At 40.2% G+C, this 21,830-nt stretch overlaps 1 protein-coding gene across 1 annotated transcript; it reads left to right on the top strand.

The window, feature by feature from the left end:
- Positions 1–7,737: 7,737 nt before the first annotated feature.
- On the top strand, positions 7,738–21,257 carry LOC111142212 (N-myc and STAT interactor). Its single transcript, XM_022495243.1, has 7 exons — positions 7,738–7,822; positions 8,758–8,853; positions 13,062–13,224; positions 16,289–16,395; positions 16,483–16,669; positions 19,565–19,671; positions 20,528–21,257. The coding sequence occupies exons 1-7, from the start codon at positions 7,739–7,741 to the stop codon at positions 20,729–20,731; spliced, it is 948 nt and encodes a 315-aa protein (XP_022350951.1). The 5' UTR covers position 7,738; the 3' UTR covers positions 20,732–21,257.
- Positions 21,258–21,830: the final 573 nt, after the last annotated feature.

Below are 21,830 nucleotides of genomic sequence, written 5' to 3'. Positions count from 1 at the left end.
TGAAGCATTTATTTACAACTTCACAACAGAAGAGAAGATTATAAGAAAACTTTCAAGAGACATGGGTCATAGAAACCAAGTGAACACGACAGCTTTCCCAACTTCACAGCCCAGAAAATGTTGCAAAAGACAAAAATTGACCTTGCGCTGGCTGTAAATATTTGTAGTTTGAGGTTAAAATGACCAATAAATTACAGTGAGAGTTACTATCTTGAAGAGGGACTACCACTTTGACCTTATTTGGTTTCTATCCACTTTGTCAACTGTATGTCCAGTAATATACACATAAAAAGAGTGATTTTTAAAAACACGCCCTGAAATTAGTGTTTATGCAAACTTCAGGAAAATGTTTTGGATAAACTCTCTCAAAACAAAAAACCACTTTTATTTTTTAATTTAAGTATAGTTGACTTACTATAGCCTATTCATTTCGGGTGTACATCATAGTGATGGCCCCCATGATAAGCTTAGTTACCATCTGCCACCATATAGAGTTACTACGATATTTACTGTATTCCCTATGTTGTACATTGTATGTTACTAATTTGTTTTGTAACTGCAAGTTTGTACCTGTTTAATCCCCTTCACTTATGTTGCCCAAACCCCTTCCGGCTTCGCTACCTAACAGTTTATCTTCTCTATCAAAAGAGCCGTGTTTTAAAAATCGAAACTGAAAATACTCGTAACTCGTTAATAATTATTCCCTGCAGACACCATATTTGGTATTCCAAACAGTGGTTAGTTTTAAAGAAAATCCCCACTGGAGCGGAGCTTTCTTTTTCTTCCCTTCCTTTTGCCCTCTTTCTTCTTTTTTGTTTCAGGAACCCAGCTGTTCCTCTGAGTGACGGGCACACTGGGGAATCCGGCCGCGCCAGCCTCGGGGACCCTGGCGGCCCGCCCAGCCCGCGGGGCTCCCGGCCACTCGCACGGGCGCTCACTCCGCGCACCGCCCAGCCGTTTTTCCCGGAAGGGCGGGCGTGCTGGGCTCCCGGCGCTGTGTTCCACCGGCGAGACGGGTGAGTGGGCGCCCTGCCCGGTTCCCTGGCTGCCAGCCCTGCTCCTAGAGAGGCCCGCGTCGGGGGGAGGCATGGTCCGCGGGGCCCTGCCCACCGCAACGCCGGCAGGGCCCTGCGGGGAGCTCACAGCTCGCTATGGGACGGGGCCGCCAGGATGGGGGTGGAGGCGGGGGCGAGGCGGGCCTCGTCAGTCCCCCCTCTTCCCCGCCCACCCCGTCCCTCCTCCGCCCTTCCCCCTTCTCCCCCCTCCCCCCGCCCCACCCGCTGCCTCTGACCTAGTCTTCGAGCGGTTTGCTTAATTTCGGAAATTGACATGTAAAATGGTCTGTGTTTCCCCACTGTTTCAGTAGTGTCTCTCTAGAGAGTTTAGGGAAACTTGATTCCTTAAGGAGATTTACTCTCCCAGGCCCGTGCAGGGTTTGGCAGTTGTGCCTCACTTTTCAGAATACCCAGGGATTTTCTCGAAAGAGATATCTAAAGGAGAATGCGATGTTTTTCTGTCTATTGACCATGCATACTTAATAAAAAAAAAAAACTATATTTGTGTATAACCATTTTATTAATCCCCCCCTCCTTTGTTCCATCCCCTCATTTCCTTTCATTTTGCTGCCAGGCAAGCATGTGGAAAGATTCCGTTCTGTCTTACCTGGGACAAAGAGATATGAGTACAGGAAGATAGGTGATGGTGGGTGGTGGTGATACAATGACCACCAACTTAGTGGCTTAAAACTCGCAAGTTTAGGGACACTGGGGTGGCTCAGTCGGTTGGGCGTCTGCCTTTGGCTGGGGTCGTGGTGCTGGGGTCCTGGGAGCACGTCCCATATCCAGCTCCTTGCTCAGTGGGGAGCCTGCTTCTCTGTCTGCCGGACACTCCCCCTGTTAGTGCTCTCTCTCTCTGACAAATAAATAAATAAAATCTAAAATAACAATAATAATAATAAACCAAACAACAACAAACTACAGACTTATTATTTTAACAGTCTGTAGGCTAGAAGTCCAACCTGGATTCCACTGGCCTAAAATTAAGTTGTCTGCAGGGTTGCCTTCCTTTCTGGAGGCTACTGGGGGGAATCTATTTTATGGGTTTTTTTCCCCCTTCTTCTATATGTTGCCCACCTTCCGGAACTTAGTGATGCCCTTTCTCCCTATAAAAAGGCAGCAACGCTGCATCTCTCTTGACCGTTATTCCGTTGTCACACCTCACTCTGACTTTGCTTTCCTCTTTTACTTTTAAGGGCCCTCATGCTTATATTGGCCCTACAGATAATTCAGAATGATTTTCATATTGAAGTCAGCTTTAATTCAATCTTAATTCAATCTACAACCTTAATTGTAATTTGACATATTCATAGATTCTGGGGATTAGGCGTAGGTATCTTTGAGAGGGTCATTGTTTTGCCTACCATATAATGGCATAAAAGGAAGCCTATTAGCATACAGTCCACTCATGCAAAGAAGGAAAGTATCCAGACCCTAAATATACCAGAAAAAGTTCTGGGAATATTTTGTAGTAGTAGACTATTTATATGAGTTAAATATATTGAGAATCTTCATTACAAGCACTTAAGAATATTGATTTTTTTTTTGAAGATTTTATTTATTTGACAGAGAGAGACACAGAGAGAGAGAGAGAGAGAGAGAGAACACAGCCTAGGGAGTGGGAAGTGAGAGAGGGAGAAGCAGGCTTCCCGCTGAGCAGGGAGCCCGATGCAGGGCTGGATCCCGGGGCTTGATCCCAGGTCTCTGGGATCATGACCCCAGCCAAAGGCAAATGCTTAATGGCTGAGCCACCCAGGCGCCCCAAGAATATTGATTTTTTTTTTTTAAGCAATAAAAAAATGTTGCCATTTCTGCTTTCTGGAAACGTAATAACAAAACTTCATATGCATGGTATGTCCTGAACAGAATAAGATACCACACAATTCTGTAAATAATGAGAGTTTTCAGTGTGTTTGCTTATATTATGCTCTGAATAGATGCAAGGAGGAGTGGGCATGGTCCTTGGCCTCAAGGTCATGACCATCTAGTCATGGAAAGTGACATGGATACAAAAATAATTGAAGCTCTCTAAAAGAGCTAAAAGAGGGAGAAGTAATGTCCTGTAGGGGAATCAGAATAGGCTTTAAAAACTCGGGGGAAACTTGGGGTAGACCTTAAGAACAGTAGAATTTCATTGAGGTTGGGAGGAAAGGAAGGATATGACATATTAAGGGACAAGAGGGATAAGAAGGACCCTGTGAGTGTTTAGTGTGGTTAGGGTACTTAGTCTAGAAGTTATCTAAATAAGACTAGAAAATTTTGGTTAGATTGTATAAGACCTTGGATGACTATTGTGTGTCATTGTAAGGACTAGGTAGGTGGTTGGTGCAATAGGGAGGTACTGATGCATTTTGAAATCATCTCAGACTTACAGAAAAGTTGCAAGTACAATACAAACAGCTTCTCTTTTTCTGGAATTATTTGAGAATAAGATTCTAACTTCAAGACCTATTACCCTGGAATTTCTTGAATATATATTTCCTACAAAAAAGGCATTTTTTAAAAAAGATTTTATTTATTTATTTGACAGATCACAAGTAGTCAGAGAGGCAGGCAGCGAGAGGGGGTGGGGAAGAAGGCTCCCTACTAAGCAGAAAGCCCCATGCGGGGCTTGATCCCAGGACCCTGGGATCATGACCTGAGCCGAAGGCAGAGGCTTTAGCCCACTGAGCCATCCAGGTGCCCTCCAAAAAGGTATTCTTTATGTAACTAAAATTCAGTAACCAAAATCAGGAAATTAATATTGATACTTTACTGCCATCTAATCCTTGGATCCAGTTCACATTCTGACAGTTGTGCAGATAATATCCTGTATAGCAAAAGGACCCAGTTCAGAGTCATGCATTGCATTTAGTTATGATGAACCTGTAGTCTCCTGACCAAAAGAGTTTCTCAGCCTTTCCCTGGCTTTCATGAACTTAACACTTTTGAAGAGAACAAGGCGGTTTGTTTAATGTTTCCTCCTGCTGAGATTCAGATTATGTATCTTTGGCAAGAATATCATAGAAGTCATGCTGTGTTCTAAGTGCACTCTATCAGATGGCAGATGATTTTGACATATTTCATTATTTACTTTGATTATTTTATTATGTTGCCGTCTGCCTGGCTTCTTCAATATAAAGCTACTTCCCCCCTTTGAAATTTTCTTTTCTTTTCTTTTCTTTTCTTTTTTTTTTTTTTTTAAGATTTTATTTATTTGAGGGGCGCCTGGGTGGCTCAGTGGGTGGCTCAGTGGGTTAAGCCTCTGCCTTCAGCTCAGGTCACGATCTCAGGGTCCTGAGATGGAGCCCTGCATGGGCTCTCTGCTCAGCAGGGAGCCTGCCCCCCCCCCCCCGTCTCTGCCTGCCTCTCTGCCTACTTGTGCTCTTTATCCGTCAAGTAAATAAACAAAATCTTAAAAAAAAAAAATAGATTTTATTTATTTGACAGAGAGAGGACACAAGCAGGAGGAGTGGCAGGCAGAGAGAGAGGGAGGGAGAGAGCCGGATGTGGGGCCCTATCCCAGGACTCTGGGATCATGACCTGAGCTGAAGGCAGCCGCTTAACCCACTGAGCCAAACAGACACCCCCCCTGCCTCCCTTTGAAATTAATAAGTATCTTATGGGGAAGTATTTTGAAACTAACTAGATGGACATTTTCTCACTAAAATTTCGGTTTGTGTATGTGTGTATGCATGTCAGTATGGACTCGTAGTTTTTCTTTTACTCAGTGGATTTAATCATTGCTGTCATTATTTTTTTATGCTTATTTTATTCTTCGACTTGGCTAGTGAGAACTTCTTCAGGCTGGATTCTGTGTTTTTTTTTTTTGTTTGTTTTTTTGTTTTTTTTTTTAAATGCCCTCATCATTCTTTGAACACTTTCTTGCTTTCTGGCACCTTAAGGTGCTTATTTTGTATTTTTCCTGTTCCAGTCCTGTAATCAAACATTTCTCTGAAAACCCTTGGTGCCTTGTAAGGGAAAATGGTATTAGAAACCAAATTCTTGGGTGTCTGGGTGGCTCAGTCATTAAGCGGCTGCCTTCGGCTCAGGTCATGATCTCAGGGTCCTGGGATCGAGGCCCGCATCGGGCTCCCAGCTAAGCTGGAAGCCTGCTTCTCCCTCTCTGGCTCTCCCTGCTTCTGTTCCCTCTCTCTCTGTGTCTCTCTCTCTGTCAAATAAATAAATAAAATGTTAAAAAAAAAAAAAAAAGAAACCTAATTCTTGGTGCTAGGTGTACTCATTGCTTCCAGGCCCTCTGAGCAGACAGAGTTAGGGATATATACATAGATACGTACGGTGTGTATACGTGTGAGCACACACACACATATCTCCATCTCTGTATCTTTCTCTCATTCTGTCTCATTGGAAGTCATGAGTTTACACTGATAGTTCCATTTCCCATCCACAGCATTCATTCTAGTTTTTTCTTTCCTTCTTTTTTTTTTTTTTAAATTTTATTTATTTATTTGACAGACAGAGATCACAAGTAGGCAGAGAGGCAGGCAGAGAGAGAGGAAGGGAAGCAGGTTCCCTACTGAGCAGGGAGCCCAATGAGGGGCTTGATCCCAGGACCCTGGGATCATGACCTGAGCCGAAGGCAGAGGCTTAACCCTCTGAGCCAGCCAGGTGCCCCTAGTTTTCTGTCTTTCTATATTTATAATTAACTTCTCTGGCAATGAAGAACCTGACTCCTTTTATCCTCTGTATATTTACTTACTTGAAAATCTTCTTTATGTACCTTTGGCTGCTGGAAGCTCTAGGCTTATCTTGTGTATTTCCTGACCCATAGGTAGAATCAGCCATTGTTCCAGGGAACCCTGGTTCCCTTTACTGGGGAATAGATTAGAAACCAAGATCTAGGTGCCCTCTGATCCCCTCTGTTTTTGGACATTGCTTGTGTTCACACTAATTTTTTGCCAGTCTTCTGTTTTCTTTTTTTTAAGGAGGAATAAATATTTTTCCTGTTTTTTTTTTTTCTATAGGAATAGTGAGAATTTAGCTACTTGAAATTTTAGAGGATTATATCACAAACTGGTTATTAATGTGCCTCAAACGCAATAAAAACAGTTATGATATTCCTTGATTCATTTTTGATCTGGGACCTCTCCATCTCAGCAAATTCATATGCAGGCAAATGTTCTTTACTTTTTTGTGCCATGGATTCCTTCCCAGTCTGATAAAGTTCATGGACCTTTAAAAAAAAAAGTTTTTAAATGTATAAAGTAAAATATATAGAATTACAAAGGAAATTAATTATATTGAAATATCATTATCAGAATATTAAGCAAATTTTTAATAAAGTAATATATATCAATATATTACATTATATTATAAGACCTAGTAGTGAATTTAATAACTGCGATAATTTTGAAGGAAAATTTTACACAAACTATATTTCAGGATATCTGCAATAGTTACTTTTTTTTTTTTTTAATTTATTTATTTGACAGACGGAGATCACAAGTAGGCAGAGAAGCAGGCAGAGAGAGAGGAGGAAGCAGGCTCCCCGCTGAGCAGAGAGCCTGATGCGGGGCTCGATCCCAGGACCCTGAGATCATGACCCGAGCCGAAGGCAGAGGCTTTAACCCACTGAGCCACCCAGGCGCCCCTAGTTACGACATTTTATGAAAATATTTGTGCCGTCTTGGAGACGTTTGTCGCAGGTGCTGCAAATGCAATGTGGCTTGTTGCCTATATTCATATTTGAAGGGAATGCTAAATTTCAACCAGAGAGTATTAGAAGTAAAGATGTAATTTTTTTCCTGTTCCGGTGTATGGACTAGGGAGCATCTGTGAAAACTCCAGATAAGAACTTCTGTACATGTAGGGACTCTTGGGTGCCTCAGTCAGTTAAACATCAGACTCTTGATTTCAGCCTGGGTCATGATCTCAGAGTCGTGGGCTTGAGCCCCGCATTGGGCTCCATGCTGGGTGTGGAGCCTACTTAAAAAAAGTTTAGAAAGGGGCACCTGGGTGGCTCAGTTGGTTAAGTATCTGCCTTTGGCTCAGGTCAGGATCCCAGGGTCCTGGGATCGAACCCCACATTAGGCTCCCTGCTCAGCAGGAAGCCTGCTTCTCCCTCTCCTGCTTCCCCCCACCTTGTGTTCCCTCTCTCGCTGCCTCTCTCTCTCTGTCAAAGAAATAAAATCTTTAAAAAAATTTTTTAGAAAGAACTACTGTACATGTAGAGGAGTTTGGCAGGGGTGCTTTTTAGTCCATTTACATTTGGGAAATACAATAGGAAGAATTGGATGTTTAAACTTTTTTTTTTTAAGATTTTATTTATTTATTTGACAGAGATAGACACAGCGAGAGGGGGAACCAGGAGCCCCAGAATTGGATGTTTAAATCAAAATCTTTGAAAAGACCAAAATAGTAATCTTTTAAAATGGGGTACCATATATGATTAAGATGTGAACTTCAAAGGAATATTAATACCTGTCATTTTCTATTATTGTGTTGAAAAGCAAATGATTTTTAGAATGCTTTTATATATTTATAGGTGTGAAAGTTATTTGAAATATAGACTTTGTTCAAATATAAGCCATATGATAGTAAAGACTTTGATGATAGGAAAAAAGATACAGCAAAGAAGAGATGTTTCTTCTTCTGTAAAATAGTAAAAGTTATTTCTTTCTTCTTGAATTTGTGTATATATACTATTTTTAAAAATATTTACTTTTTGAAATAATTAGGTAATCATGGCAGCCGATGAGGATAACAAAAAACAAGTTCTTAAGGAGCCTTTGTCAGATAAAGAATTTATGAAAGATGAACAAAGAGAGGTAAATATTACTATTAAAATTAATTTTTATCTATTAGTTTTGCAGTGAGGGATGTTTTAGATGTTTTTGCCCAACATTACTTTAAATTTGGGAAGATTTTAGAGTTTTCAAAATTTTTTTCTTCCATTATTCAAGCCTTGTGAAAACAATCATACTTCTGTTCTTTTTCTTACAACATTAGCTGTTTTTTCTTTCCCTCCATCCTTCCTTTGATTTGCACTCTGATGTTAAGAGCTTAGTTAGCAATTATCTGATCAGACCCAAGAGGAGATGGAGGCTCAGGTGGCTTAAGCCACTTACCCAGGGCCGTATGTCTGACATGTAAAGGGAGTTGTACTGCGGGAATCCAGCAAAAACATTTTTTAATTGCCCCCAAGTAACATATGTCCACAATTACAGTGCAATTTACTTCTTCATGTTTTAAAGATTTATTTATTTACTTTAGAGAAAGCACACGAACAAGCCTGAGCTTGTGGCGAGGAGGGGCAGAAGGAGAGGGAGAGAGAGTCATAAGCTGTCTCCACACTGAGCACAGAGTCCAACATTGAGGGCTCAGTCTCATGACCCTGAGACAATGACCTGGGTGGAAACCAAGTCAGATGCTTCCCTGACTGTGCCACCCAGATGTCCCTCTAGTGCAACTTGAAAGTCATATTGTTGTCACATAGCCAGGAAAGGAGTTGATAAGATTTAGGTCTGGCTCTCAATCCTTGCTCTACTAGAAAAATGTCTATGACTTTGGTCTAATGTGAAAGGTAGTTTCCCTGATTGTATAAAGGAGATAATAATACTTGTCAGAGGTAGGAGAATCTGCAGGTGATAGTGTGTTTTTTTGGCTTTTATCAGGGTGATAGAAAGTTAGCTTCTTTAATTCATTTAGAAAAATGAGGTCAGGGGCTGTTGAATTTTTTGATGTTGTTTGATTTTTTTTTTAGAGATTAATTGATGAAATTGTAAAGGAAAATACTCAGTTAAAGGAGGAGATCCAAAGGCTTGAAACTGAGTTACAAGAGGCCACCGGAAACTTCCAGGTACCTTTTTTTTTTTTTTTTTTTTTTCCAGGGGGACTTTTTTCAAATGTTATTTTTTTTTTTTTAAAACTTTTTTTTCAATTATTATTAACATATATTTTTTGTTTCAGGGGTACAGGTCTGTGATTCATCAGTCTTACACAATACATAGCGCTCACCATAGCACATGTCCTCCCAATGTCTGTCACCCAGCCACCTCATCCCTCCCCGCTCCCTCCACTCCAGCAATGCTCAGTTTGTTTCCTGAGATTAAGAGTCTCTTATGGTTTGTCTCCCTTTCTGGTTTCTTCTTGCTTCATTTTTCCTCTCTTTCCCTGTGATCCTCTGCCTTGTTTCTCAAATTTCTTACATTAGTGAGATCATATGATAAGTGTCTTTCTCTGATTGACTTATTTCACTTAGCATAATACCCTCTAGTTCCATCCACATCATTGCAAATGGCAAGATTTCATTTTTCTGAAGGCTGACTATTATTTCATTGTATATATGTATATATACCACATCTTCTCCATCCATTTATCTGTTGAACATCTGGGCTCTTTCCATAGTTTGGCTATTGTGGACATTGCTGCTATGAACATTAGGGTGCATGTCCCCCCTTCGGATCACTACATTTATATCTTTAGGGTAAATACCCAGTAGTGCAATTGTTGGGTCATAGGGTAGCTCTATTTTCAACTTTTTGAGCAACCTCCATACTGTTTCCCAGAGTGGCTACACCCGCTTGCATTCCCACCAACAGTGTAGGAGGGTTCCCCTTTCTCCGCATCCTCGCCAACATCTGTTGTTTCCTGACTTGTTAATTTTAGCCATTCTGACTGGTGTGAGGTGATATCTCATTGTGGTTTTGATTTGTATTTCCCTGAAGCCAAGTGATGTTGAGGCCTTTTTTATGTGTCTGTTAGCCATTTGGGTGTCTTTGCAGAAATGACTGTTTATATCTTCTGCCCATTTCTGATTAGATTATTTGTTTTTTGGGTGTTGAGTTTGGTAAGTTCTTTTTTTTTTTTTTTTTAAGATTTTATTTATCCATTTGACAGACAGAGATCACAAGCAGGCAGAGAGGCAGGCAGAGAGAGAGGAAGGGAAGCAGGCTCCCCGCTGAGCAGAGAGCCCAATGTGGGGCTCGATTCCAGGACCCTGGGATCACGGCCCGAGCCAAAGGCAGAGGCTTCAACCCACTGAGCCATCCCGGTGCCCCGAGTTTGGTAAGTTCTTTATAGCTTTTGGATACTAGCCCTTTATCTGATACGTCATTTGCAAATGTCTTCTCCCATTCTGTTGGTTGTCTTTTGGTTTTGTTGACTGTTTCCTTTGCTTTTTATCTTGATGAAGTCCCAGTAGTTCATTTTTGCCCTTGCTTCCCTTGCCTTTGGCTATGTTTCTGGGAAGAAATTGTTGCGGCTGAGATTAAAGAGGTTGCTGCTTGTGTTCTCCTCAAGGAATTTGATGGACTCCTATCTCACATTTAGGTCTTCCATCTATTTTGAGTCTATTTTTGTGTGTGGTATAAGAAAATGGTACAGTTTCATTCTGTATGTGACTGTCCAGTGTTCCCAACACCATTTGTTGAAGACACGTCTTTTTTCCTTTGGACCTTCCTTCCTGCTTTGTTGAAAATTAGTTGACCACAGAGTTGAGGGCCCATTTCTGAGTTCTCTATTCTCCCCCATTGATCTGTGTGCCTGTTTTTGTGCCATCTCAGGTACCTCTTTAATGATTAGCATTGGTGGTATAGTGGTGAGCATAGCTGCCTTCCAGATACCTCTTTAATGATTTTATGTATCACGTTTTTAACTGACACCATTTTTCAGAAAAACCAATTTTAGTTATACAAAATTCACTTTTAAAACATTGTGGTCATTGATGGCACCATTGTTTGTAATAGCCCCAAACTGAAAATAGCTCAACTGTCCCTCCGTAGTAGAATGAATTATTAATTTGGGGTGTATGCACGCAGTGGAATCCTGCACAGCAATGAGAATGAATGGACTACAACTACGTGCAGCCACATGCACAAATTTCATAAATACAATGTTGAGCCAGAAAAGATAAAAGAGGGCACACCATATACTTGCATTTAAATAAAGCACAAAAGGAGGATGTTAGCAGTTAGTATCCTGGTTACATTCGGAGGTACCAGGGAGCCCAAGGAGGCTTCTGGGGTGTTGGTCATGTTCTGATTATTGATCAGGGTTCTGGTCACATATGTGTGTGATCACTTCATAAAATTTCATCTGGCTGTGCATTTCTGATAATACACTTTTTTTTTTAAGGTTTTATTTATTCATTTGACAGATAGAGATCATAAGTAGGCAGAGAAGCAGGCATGGAGAGAGGAGGAAGCAGGCTCCCTGCTGAGCAGAGAGCTGGATGTGGGGCTTGATCCCAGGACCCTGGGATCATGACCTGAGCCGAAGGCAGAGGCCCTAACCCACTGAGCCACCCAGGCGCCCCTGATAATACACTTTTAAAATTTATGTATATATTTTTGTTTTTCTATGTATATATATGTTCGCTCAAAAACAAAAAAAAGATGATGGTCATGATCAGTCACTTTTGGATCAAATTCTTGTCTTCTCACTAAGTTCCTTTATTGTTCTTCTCATCCAAGTAATTTAAATGAATTTTACAGTTAAAAAAAAAAATTGGATGTATATCTTCACCGTTTAAATTCTCTCCTAAATTTTCCTGTACTTGAATTAGGCATTCACCCTTTTTTTCTTCATAGCAACTTGTATTTTTAAAAAAATATTTTATTTATTTATTCATGAGAGATAGAGAGAGCGACAGAAAGACAGAGGCAGAGGGAGAAGCAGACTCCCCCAGGAGCAGGGAGCCTGATGCAGGACTCGATCCTAGGACCCTGGGATGATGAACTGAGCTGAAGCCAGGTGCTTAACCGATTGAGCCACCCAGGCACCCAAGAACTCACACTGTTAAAAAAAAAAATCCTGTCTTTAGTTTTAATGCTTAGAACATTGTCACTTTTTGTTTCTGAAATGGGGGATAAGATACTGAATATCAGGAAGTGGGGTTCGCCATGTTTATGGGACTTAGCGAACACTTACAGTTCTGGTTACTTCTCAGACTGGAGAAGAATCACTTAATCCTACAACTCAAAGGGCCTTGGGAACGGAGCCAGCTCAGCTGATCCAATTTACAGAGGACTGAAACTGTGGTCTAGGGAGCATAGGTGAGTGGCTCCTGGCCAAGTGTGCCCAAGACCAGAATCAGGCACTCTAATTCCAGAAAGCTCTCGACTTTTCAGCATTTTATTGAGTACTTCCACAGTGTTGGGAAAATTTTTGCTTTTTCTCAGACACTGCCAATTATTTTGAAATTGGATTTATGCTGATGAGAAATTCTATGTAAGTTATCTGTGAAGATACAGAACAAATGTGAGAGTAGGTCAAATAACACTGAATATTTCTAACCCCTTTGTGATAACACAAACATTCTCTTTCAGCATATAAAATATGGGAAATAGAAATGCAAACAACAGATTCATTTGTGCATTTATGTATAATTGTATATGCCTGTTATTCCCAATGATTTTAAACAGATAACTACAACCATGTAAATTTATCTTTCAGATTACGAATTTTGCTGATAGTCTCCCTTCACATTTTTATAAATCTAAGTTTGATAATGGTTAAAAAGTTGATGGACAGGTGTTGGGTAAGGGGGAATTTAAATTTGATTAATGTTAAATCCTATAATTCAGGAGTCTTTGTTTTTGGATAAAATTATCTGGGTTTGCTATCAAAATAAACATGGTATATACTCAACTCTAGTTTATACTGCTTTGTAGTGAGAGTAAACGTACTGTCTAATGATTTCTTGGTAAGATAGCCTGTTATTGGTGCAGTTGTTTAAAAGGTGCTTATCTACAGGAATGATGTAGGCTTTAGAATCAAACACTATACAATATTGGCTAGTTTAAACATTGATTAGAAAAAGTGAGAGATTATGTATTTATAATTTAATCTGGGAAATGATATTAAAGGATCAGCATCTGATTACATTACTAAGTACTTACCTAGGAAGAAGTCATTACTAAGGTTATTAAATAAGACCGCACTGTATTTTGTGGGATTCTGAAATCAGTGGAGAATGAATTATTGGACGTTCAAATCACATTATCACAAGAAGGGCTTAAGTTATTTCTTGCCTTGATTTTAATCAAACATTTCTGTTTAAATTAGATTAAAGAGGATATTCCTGAAACAAAGGTGAAATTCGCATCGTTAGAGAATCCTGAGAATAACAGCCAGCTTTTAAATATCTCCTGTTCATTTCAAGTGAGCTCACAAGTTCTTTATGAGCTGCAGAAAGGACAAGCCCTTATCACCTTTGAAAAAGAAGAAGGTATGAGTAACGCTAAAAAATTTGACCACGTTACTTTTTGGAAAGCACAGAGACTTTCAAAGAGCTTTCTTAGATATTTGATCTATTGTTTTACAATTTTTATATCTATCATTTCATCTCATCTCATTGTGACATCTTGGGGCAGATATGATTATCCCGTTTTATGATGAGAAAACTGAGACATTAAGTGCCTTGAATGTGATCACTTGTTCATAATATGATGCCTCTGGGACTCAAGCCCAGGTATTGTTATGTCCAATACCATCTTTCTTTCTTTCTTTTTTTTTTTTTTAAGATTTTTATTTATTTATTTGACAGACATCACAAGTAGGCAGAGAGGCAGGCAGAGAGAGAGAGGAGGAAGCAGGCCCCCCACTGAGCAGAGAGCCCAATGCGGGGCCGATCCTAGGACCCTGGGATCATGACCCGGGCCGAAGGCAGAGGCTTTAACCCACTGAGCCACCCAGGCGCCCCCAATACCATCTTTCTACACCTGCTACCTCCAAGTGATGCTAGTAATAATGTTTTAAGCTAGCAGAGCTCTACTCAGGTCTCAGAGGGTTCTCACAGACATCTGTTTATATTCTCATGACTCTGTGAAAGCAATATGATAGGAGAATTATTATTTACATCTTGTAACTAAGAAAACAAATTCTTGGGTGTTTAAGTGACTTACCTAAGAGCACGTTACTGGTGAATGGAAAAAGCCCAAGAGTCAGAGATTTGGGAAAGGGACCTGATGTTAGCTGAATCTGCCATGATGTAGGACCCTGTTCAGAGCTGGGGGCACAATAGGACAGTCTGGCTTTCAGTGCCAACTTAGTCCATTTCTAGAGTGTGATTTGGGTTGGGTTCTTTCTGAATCTCAGATTTTTCTGACAGCCTTTGTGGTAGTACCTACCTCATGGGTTGGGTTGAGTATTAAATGAGAAATGCTGACATAATATTTAGCACAGTGTCTGACACATAATAAACACCTAGTAAATGAGAGCTGTCGTTGCTACTCATTAGGAATTTTCCAGATAAAGAAACTGAAACTTAAAGAAGACAAAGAACTTGCTCAAGGTCTATATAGTTTAAAAATTGCAAAACTGAGAGTCAAACCCATGAGTATCCATGTGCCTTGTACTAGACCAACAGTGCCTGGAGCAGGCCACTCTTCCAGGCCTTTGGTCTTCCGTTTGTCCAGTTATGGCGGGGGTGGTCAGATGGTCTTAAGCTTTTCCAGTGCTCAGATTCTGATAATCTAGGATTATAACTTGTATCTCCTTACACCTGGTATCTCACTATAGCCTGCAAATAAATACTAAAAAGAAAGGCATTCTAGTAGGTCAGCATGTGAACATACAGTTGGTTCACCTGTATGGGTCCACCCTGGATCTACCCTTGAGCTGAGGGCAGAGGAGGAGGCCAAGGGCGCTGTGTTGTCAGTTGGCAATGGTAATGGGGATATAACCAAAAGACAGAAGCGAGGATTTGGGAGGCAGGGATTCTGTGCAGGAATTACCCGGGAATGCTGGAACCAGGGTTGTCTTCAGAAACAGCTCTATCGCTGCTTCCATTCTGGGCACGGCTCTCAGGTCTTGCTCTCCTGGGACAACTTTGGGCTTGTACACAATTAAACAGGAGTTGGCCTTTGATAGAGTTACAAAAGTTGAAACGCAAGTGGTCCTCTCAGCTGCGTCAGATAACCAGATGTTGGAGGGGTTTGGGTGGGGGGTGTGGGAGTGAAAGGGCATCATCTAAGTATTACTTCATTGACATTTTCTGTTATTGTTGCCTGTTGTCATTAACAAAAAAAAATTGTAATTCAAGTCATATCATGGTACAATGAGTGCGAATTCCCACATGACAACGCCCTGCCTTTTAGCCTATTTCTCTCTTCCTTCAGCTGTGATGTGTGTGCTGTCTGGTTGTCATAAACACATGTGAGATTTATAAGACCGGGAGTGGGCATCTCTTATCGTCATGACAAATTAGAGTAAGCAGCTCTGTATTAACAACTGAAGTGTTATAAACTCTCATGTCACACAATTAAAAATAAATGCACACCCACATGCATTTTAAACTGAAATACAGTTGCTATCTGGAGTTCTAATGATTTTTGGCGTAATTACATTACTGAGCCTCTCCCATTTGCACAAATAAATTGGATTTGATAGTTTTGTGATTGGTATAGGTATCATTTTAGTAAAGTGATTTCAAGAGCATTTTAGTAAAAGTAGAAGTCCTCATTAAATATAGCAAAAACATAGAAAAGACTCACACTTTGAGAAGATGACAAATGATAAATAAGATTGTCAGAATGCCACTGACCCACACAACTTTTTCCTACTTACTCAACATGGAAGAAGTTTCTGGCTGTGCTTTAATTAATGTACTAAGGGAATTCTGTCATCATTCTGTCAACAGGGGAATTCTAGAGGGTGTGTGCTGTGCTGAAATAATACATGAATTTGAAGGCTCACCAGGCTTATCTCTTAGGAAATGAGTCTAGAACTTGATGACGCTTTCTCATTATAGCTTTTTTTGCAGTTTTCCTGAGAAATAATTGATGCATATCACTAAGCTTAAGGTGTATGACCTGATGGTTTGATTAATGTATATTGTGAAACAGTGACCCAGCAGGTGCAGCCAACATCCATCTTCTCATACAGGTGCAATAAACAGAATTCCCATAAATTCAACAAAAAAGGAAAAAAAAGGAAAAAACTTTTTTTGCTTGTAATGAGAACACTTAGGATCTACTCTCTTAACAGTTTTCCTATATACCACACAGCATGTTGTACGTTACATCCCTGGTACTTTTTCATCTTATAACTAGAAGTTTGTACCTTTTGACTACTTTGTAATTACTGATGTGTTTTGACATTCCGACATTAATATATTTATTTGCCACTTTGGCGGCAAGACCAATAACACTTGGAAGTCCTAGGAAAATTTTAAAAATTAGATCCTTTAACATGAAAGGAAAGTTAAAATTTTTAGGATAATTTGTTCTTAAACTGAAAACGAAAACGTTTATTCAAGTATTGGCAGTTCATACTCCCAAATAACTTTTCAGTTGCCCAGAACATCATCAGGATGGGGAAGCATCATGTGAAGATAGAAGATGTAGAAGTGGAGGTTTTGGCCAAGCCAGTTCCATTAAATTCAGGAGTCAGATTCCAGGTAACATGGTGTTTATTGCCTTCGAGATTTCTATCAGGTGTGAACACTTTTCTCACCCCTGTTGCTGAGTGTGGAATGATTTCCCAGGTTCATGAAGCGTACTCTAAGGTGAAGATCAACGTTACTGAAATTCCTGACGGATTGCCTGAAGATCAGATGAGAGACAAGCTAGAACTAAGCTTTTCTAAGTCCAGAAACGGAGGCGGGGAAGTGCTCCGCGTGCAGTACGATAAGCCGTCCCGCAGTGCTGTGATCACGTTCACGGAACCTGGAGGTATTCGCCCAGTTAGGCAGTTACAGAGTGCTTTACCATTTAAATTATGTTCTGCTGTTTCTTTTCTTTTTTTTTTTTAGATTTTAAAAATTTATTTGACACAGAGAGAACAAGAGTGTGCACAAGCAGGGGGAGTGGGAGAGGGAGAAGTGGGCTTCCCATGAGCAGGAAGCCTAATTCAGGGCTCGATCGCATGACCCCGAGATCATGACCTGAGCCGAAGGCAGATGCTTAACCCACTGAGCCACCCAGGCTCCCCTCTTTCTTTTCTTTTCTTTTTCTTTTTTTTTTTTTTAAGATTTATTCATTTATTTTCAAGAGTGAGAGTGAGTGAGCTGGAGAGGGGCAGGGGAAGAGGGATAGATACTCTTTTTTTTTTTTTTTTTAAGGGTTTTATTTATTTATTTGACAGAGAGATCACAAGTAGGCAGAGCAGCAGGCAGAGAGAGAGAGAGAGAAGCAGGCTCCCCACCGAGCAGAGAGCCCGATGCGGGGCTCGATCCCAGGACCTTGAGATCACGACCTGAGCCAAAGGCAGAGACTTAACCCACTGAGCCACCCACGCACCCCGGGGATAGACTCTTAAGCAGACTCCATGCTGAGCCAGTTGTGGGCCCAGTCTCAGGATCCTGAGATCAGAACCTGAGCAGAAGCCAGGAATGGGATGCTTAACCAAGTGTATCACCCAGGCACCCTTATGAACTGCCATTCCTAAAAGTGTTCCTTTTCTACTTCTTTTATTTGGAACTTATTAGATAGCATAATGAGAGGGGATTTTTTTAACCTTATAAAATGGTAGAGTACTGAAAATGATTTCTGGGAATGCTCTTGAGAAATATTACGTATAACAAGCACATCAGTCTTTCTGCATCCTCATCACAGGCCAGCCAAGGAGCCAGGTGTTCAGAAGTGTATCTCCTCTGATCTGCAGCACGATTCTGGAGATAGACGTTATACTCATTCTATTGAGGTGGAAACTGAGTCCTTGGGAGGGCAAATGACTTACCCCAAGTTACAGTGGGTATGTGGCAGAGAAATCTAAAAATACATATGTCTAAGACTGTCACTTCCATCCCACCTGTTTTGACAGATGAGGGTCTCTTAGGTGGAGGGAATAGATTCCAGGAAGACAAAGGGTGATTGGAAAGAACAGTTAGACATCTGCTCCCTTTATAGATAGAAATGGATCTTTACCAAATCATCAGAGGAGGGTTTACATTCTTATGATTAAAAATGTAGAATTCTACAGCTGCTTTTGTTAATATGTTCAAGTGATTCTCCATGTAAAAATATCTTGCTCGGGCGCCTGTGTGGCTCAGTGGGTTAAGCCTCTGCCTTCGGCTGAGGTCATGATCTCAGGGTCCTGGGATCGGGCCCTGTATCAGGCTCCCTGCTTGGCGGGGATCCTGCTCCCTCCCCGCCCCGCCCGCCTGCCTCTCTGCTTACTTGTGATCCCTGTCTGTCAAATAAATAAATAAAATATTTTAAAAAATTTAAAAAAAAATCCTGCTCTAGTTAATTCAGTTTGTGGGGTTTCCCCTGGGTCTGCACATATAATAGAAATCCAGTTATACAACTGAAAAGCATTGACTGTTTTTTCATAACGGAGTAATACATTCTTTTCAAAGAAGACTGAAATAAAAAAGAAGAGCATTAATTTAGCATAAGTGGAGACATTTCATTAAACTTCCCTTTCTTCTACTATGTAGTTAGATATGGTTAGTTGAATGTCTTTCTAGATTTTTCTGGAATTGCTGGATCATGTGGTGATTTTGTGTTTAGTGTTTTGAGGAATGGCCATACCGTTTTGCACAGCGCTGTACCATTTTATACTCCCACCAGCAATGTCCCAGGGTTTCAGTTTCTCCACATCCTCACTGATAGGGACCTGTCCTGTTAATCACTGCACCATATTGCTCCTTCTAAATGGACTGGAGAGAGAGGAAAAACAGTGATAGGATATTCCTAAGAACTGTTTCTGTTCAACTTTATGCAATCGGAGACATTATTATCTTTTTCCCCTCTAGGAGAAAAATGCTGCTAAAAAGAAATCTGATTATTCTTTGTGTTAGAGGAACCTGATGAATTTCTGTTATTTGCCTTCATTTCTAGATGACATTCAGATCCCTCCTCTCTTTGGTTAACATCATTATGTCAGTTTACTGAATAATATCATGTATTAGTTACAGGATAACTAAGTGATTTTATGTATGAAATATATATTATAGTAACACAGTAATTTATTATATAAGTCTATATTATAAAAATGTATATGTATAGTATTCTTTTTTTTTTTTTTAAGATTTTATTTATTTATTTGTCAGCGAGACAGAGTGAGCACAGGAGCAGGGGGAGTGGTTAGAGGTAGTGGTTAGGGGAGTGGTTAGAGGTAGAAGCGGGCTCTCCGCTGAGCAAGAAGCCCATTGCCTGATACGGGACTCGATCCCAGGACCCTGGGATCATGACCTGAGCCAAAGACAGACACTTAACTGACTGAGCCACCCAGGTGTACCTATATGTATAGAATTCTAATCATAACTTCAGTTATACTTCTTGAGAAACTGGGAAACTCGCTGTCTTGTTAGGATGGGCAGGTTACTTTTTGCAGATGATTATTGCATTTTATGTAGCTCAAGATAGATCTGTCTGAGGTCATACAGCTCTCTGCATTGACTGCAGTGGATAGTTCAAGACAGAAGGATCTATTAAGCCCCATTCTTATCTGGTCTTGTATTTTTCAAAATTATATACTGTGAAGTAGATTGCAGAATTTTCAAAAACATAACCACTCAGTTCACTGTTTACTGTAATGTTCTGTTTGAAGAAAGTTTTAACTTTGAATAAAAATGTCTATGATATAAAGAAGAAAATAATTTTTTAAAAATTTACTTCTAGTTGCTGACAAGATTTTGAAAAAGAAAGACTATCCGCTTTATATAAATCAAAACTGCTATAGAGTTACTGTTTCTCCATACACAGAAACACACTTGAAAAATTTTCAGGTAAAGTCATCTCTTTTCTTTCATTTTGGGGATTTATGACTAAACCCTACCTCACAAAAAATAAGGGAAAAGGTGTGAGTCTCTTACTGTTTCATCTTTAGTGAGCAATGTCAAAATAGTTTCTTCATATCCGCTTGGTGCAAAATAAGTTTGTCTTTTAAAAAAACATTTTAATGCAAAACTGTACCTCATTTAATTTCTTACATACTTTTTAAAACTTGGAATTACTCAGATAATGGTATAATATTTTTGTTTGTGGAGACATAGCTGTATTTCTCTCATGTGTCCACTATCCTTAAGAATAATTCTTCCAGGAAGCCTGCTTCTCCCTCTCCCTCTCCCTTTTCCCCCTGCTCATGTTCCCTCTCTCGCTGTCTCTCTGTCAAATAAATAAATAAAATCTTTAAAAAATATAAAAATAATTCTTCCTACTCATTTTCTCTGAACTGATTGTCTTTACCCTCAACCTATTCCTTTTTTCTGTTCCTACTTAGGTATTAAATGACACCCCCATCTACCTGGTTCACTGTCCTGAAAGCTACAACTCATGCTGAATTCTTCATTTTGCTTTATCTCTCACATTCGTTTGGTCACTGGCATCTCTGACTACCTCTTTCATGGTCTTTCTGTCCATAGAGATGCCCGTCTTTCCTCTATTCATCATAATGCCACCAGCGTTACCTTTCTGAAATTCAGATCTGACTTGGATATGCTCTTGCATGAAACAGCTTACTGAGGCTCCTGGTCTCTTCTAAGATAAGGTCCAAAATACGCAGCAGAGCTCTATAAATCTAAAGTTCTACAATTCGAAGCTCTCAGAAAATTTTCTCTTTATCTTTTTAATTTTCCTTTTCAGGTGTTTTCAGGAATATCGGAGAGGACAGTGCTTCTGACTGGGCTGGAAGAACTTCAGATGACGGATATAGAACTTTTAGAGGATTTAGTTAGCATTCATTTCCAACGGGAGATGAACGGAGGTGGAGAGGTGGAAGTGGTCAAATGTTCTCTAGGTCAACCTTGCATCGCATACTTTGAGGAAGAGAGGAATGGAATGATCTGAATATTATTAGAGCCTGTGAGCCCAAATCACTGTCAGTATGTGACAAAAATGGATATCCCTTTTCCTTTAAAGAATGAAGTCTTTTAATTCTTTAGTGGCCATTTATTCTTAGATACAAAATATCATGTTTCTGAATTCTTCTTTGTTTCAAACCCTGTTGCATGCTTACCAATGCAGTAAGTGCACTATATTAAAAAGTTTTGTTTGTTCATAAATTATCTGGATTGGTGCAATGTCCGTTGAAATCAACCATAAGTGATGCAATTGTCCCCCTGCTGTGTTGGCTCATTTTGTAATGAGCATGTGGGCCAATTGTCTTTTGGCCCCAAGTCCACCAATATGCAGACTTGACTCTTAACATCTCCTGAAAGAAACGTTACATTCAACTGTTTGTGATTTCCATAGACTTGGACTTTCAAGGGACTTCAAGAGCAATGATTTCCCACTTTCCCGTTATATAGCATCTTCCCCCACAGGCCCAGATGTATTTTTCAGAGCTGAGTGTGGTCTTTCTTTCTTTCTTTTTTTTTTTTTCCTCCAAGATTTTATTTATTTATTTGACAGAGAAAGATCACAAGTAGGCAGAGAGGCAGGCAGAGAGTCAGAGAGAAGCAGGCTCCCTGCGGAGCAAAGAGTCCTATGCGGGGCTTGATCCCAGGACCCTGAGACCACGACCTGAGCCAAAGGTAGCCCGCTAAATGCACTGAGCCACCCAGGCGCCCCGAGTGTGGTCTTTCTACTTAAAATTTTCTTCGCCCAGAGTGCCAAGTGTCCCCTGATTCTTTCCAAAACATCTTCTCCAAATAGAACTTGTAAAGACCATAATTTTCATTCATTTACACTTAAGATGGAAAAAGTAAGTTTAATGGAATGACACGATTGGAATAAAGGGAGAAGTAAATGCAAAGCTAGAGGTTCATCACTCATCAGCCTAGATTTCAATCTGAAGACGAAAGCAGAGGCCCTGTGCTGTAGGGACTTACATTTTAGTTTGAGAGCCTCCCAGTTCATTAACATCCCACTGTTTGTAAGTTGTAGAAACTAAACTGTATGATGCGAGGTTCCTATTCAGAGAAGGTGAAATTCTCTTTGGTAAAGA

This window comes from Enhydra lutris, unplaced genomic scaffold (assembly GCF_002288905.1).
Source record: "Enhydra lutris kenyoni isolate GAN:26980312 unplaced genomic scaffold, ASM228890v2 scaffoldscaffold1, whole genome shotgun sequence".
Taxonomy (NCBI): Eukaryota; Metazoa; Chordata; class Mammalia; order Carnivora; family Mustelidae; genus Enhydra; species Enhydra lutris.
The sequence above is the reverse complement of the archived record's forward strand: the minus strand, read 5'-3'. Positions and strand labels throughout refer to the sequence as shown.

Excerpts from the sequence above, each read along its gene's own strand:
- LOC111142212 (XM_022495243.1), top strand. The coding sequence starts at position 7,739 with ATGGCAGCCGATGAGGATAACAAAAAACAAGTTCTTAAGGAGCCTTTG. Across the intron at positions 13,225-16,288 it reads CACCTTTGAAAAAGAAGAAG|TTGCCCAGAACATCATCAGG; the intron begins GTATGAGTAACG and ends ATAACTTTTCAG. Across the intron at positions 16,670-19,564 it reads CACGTTCACGGAACCTGGAG|TTGCTGACAAGATTTTGAAA; the intron begins GTATTCGCCCAG and ends ATTTACTTCTAG.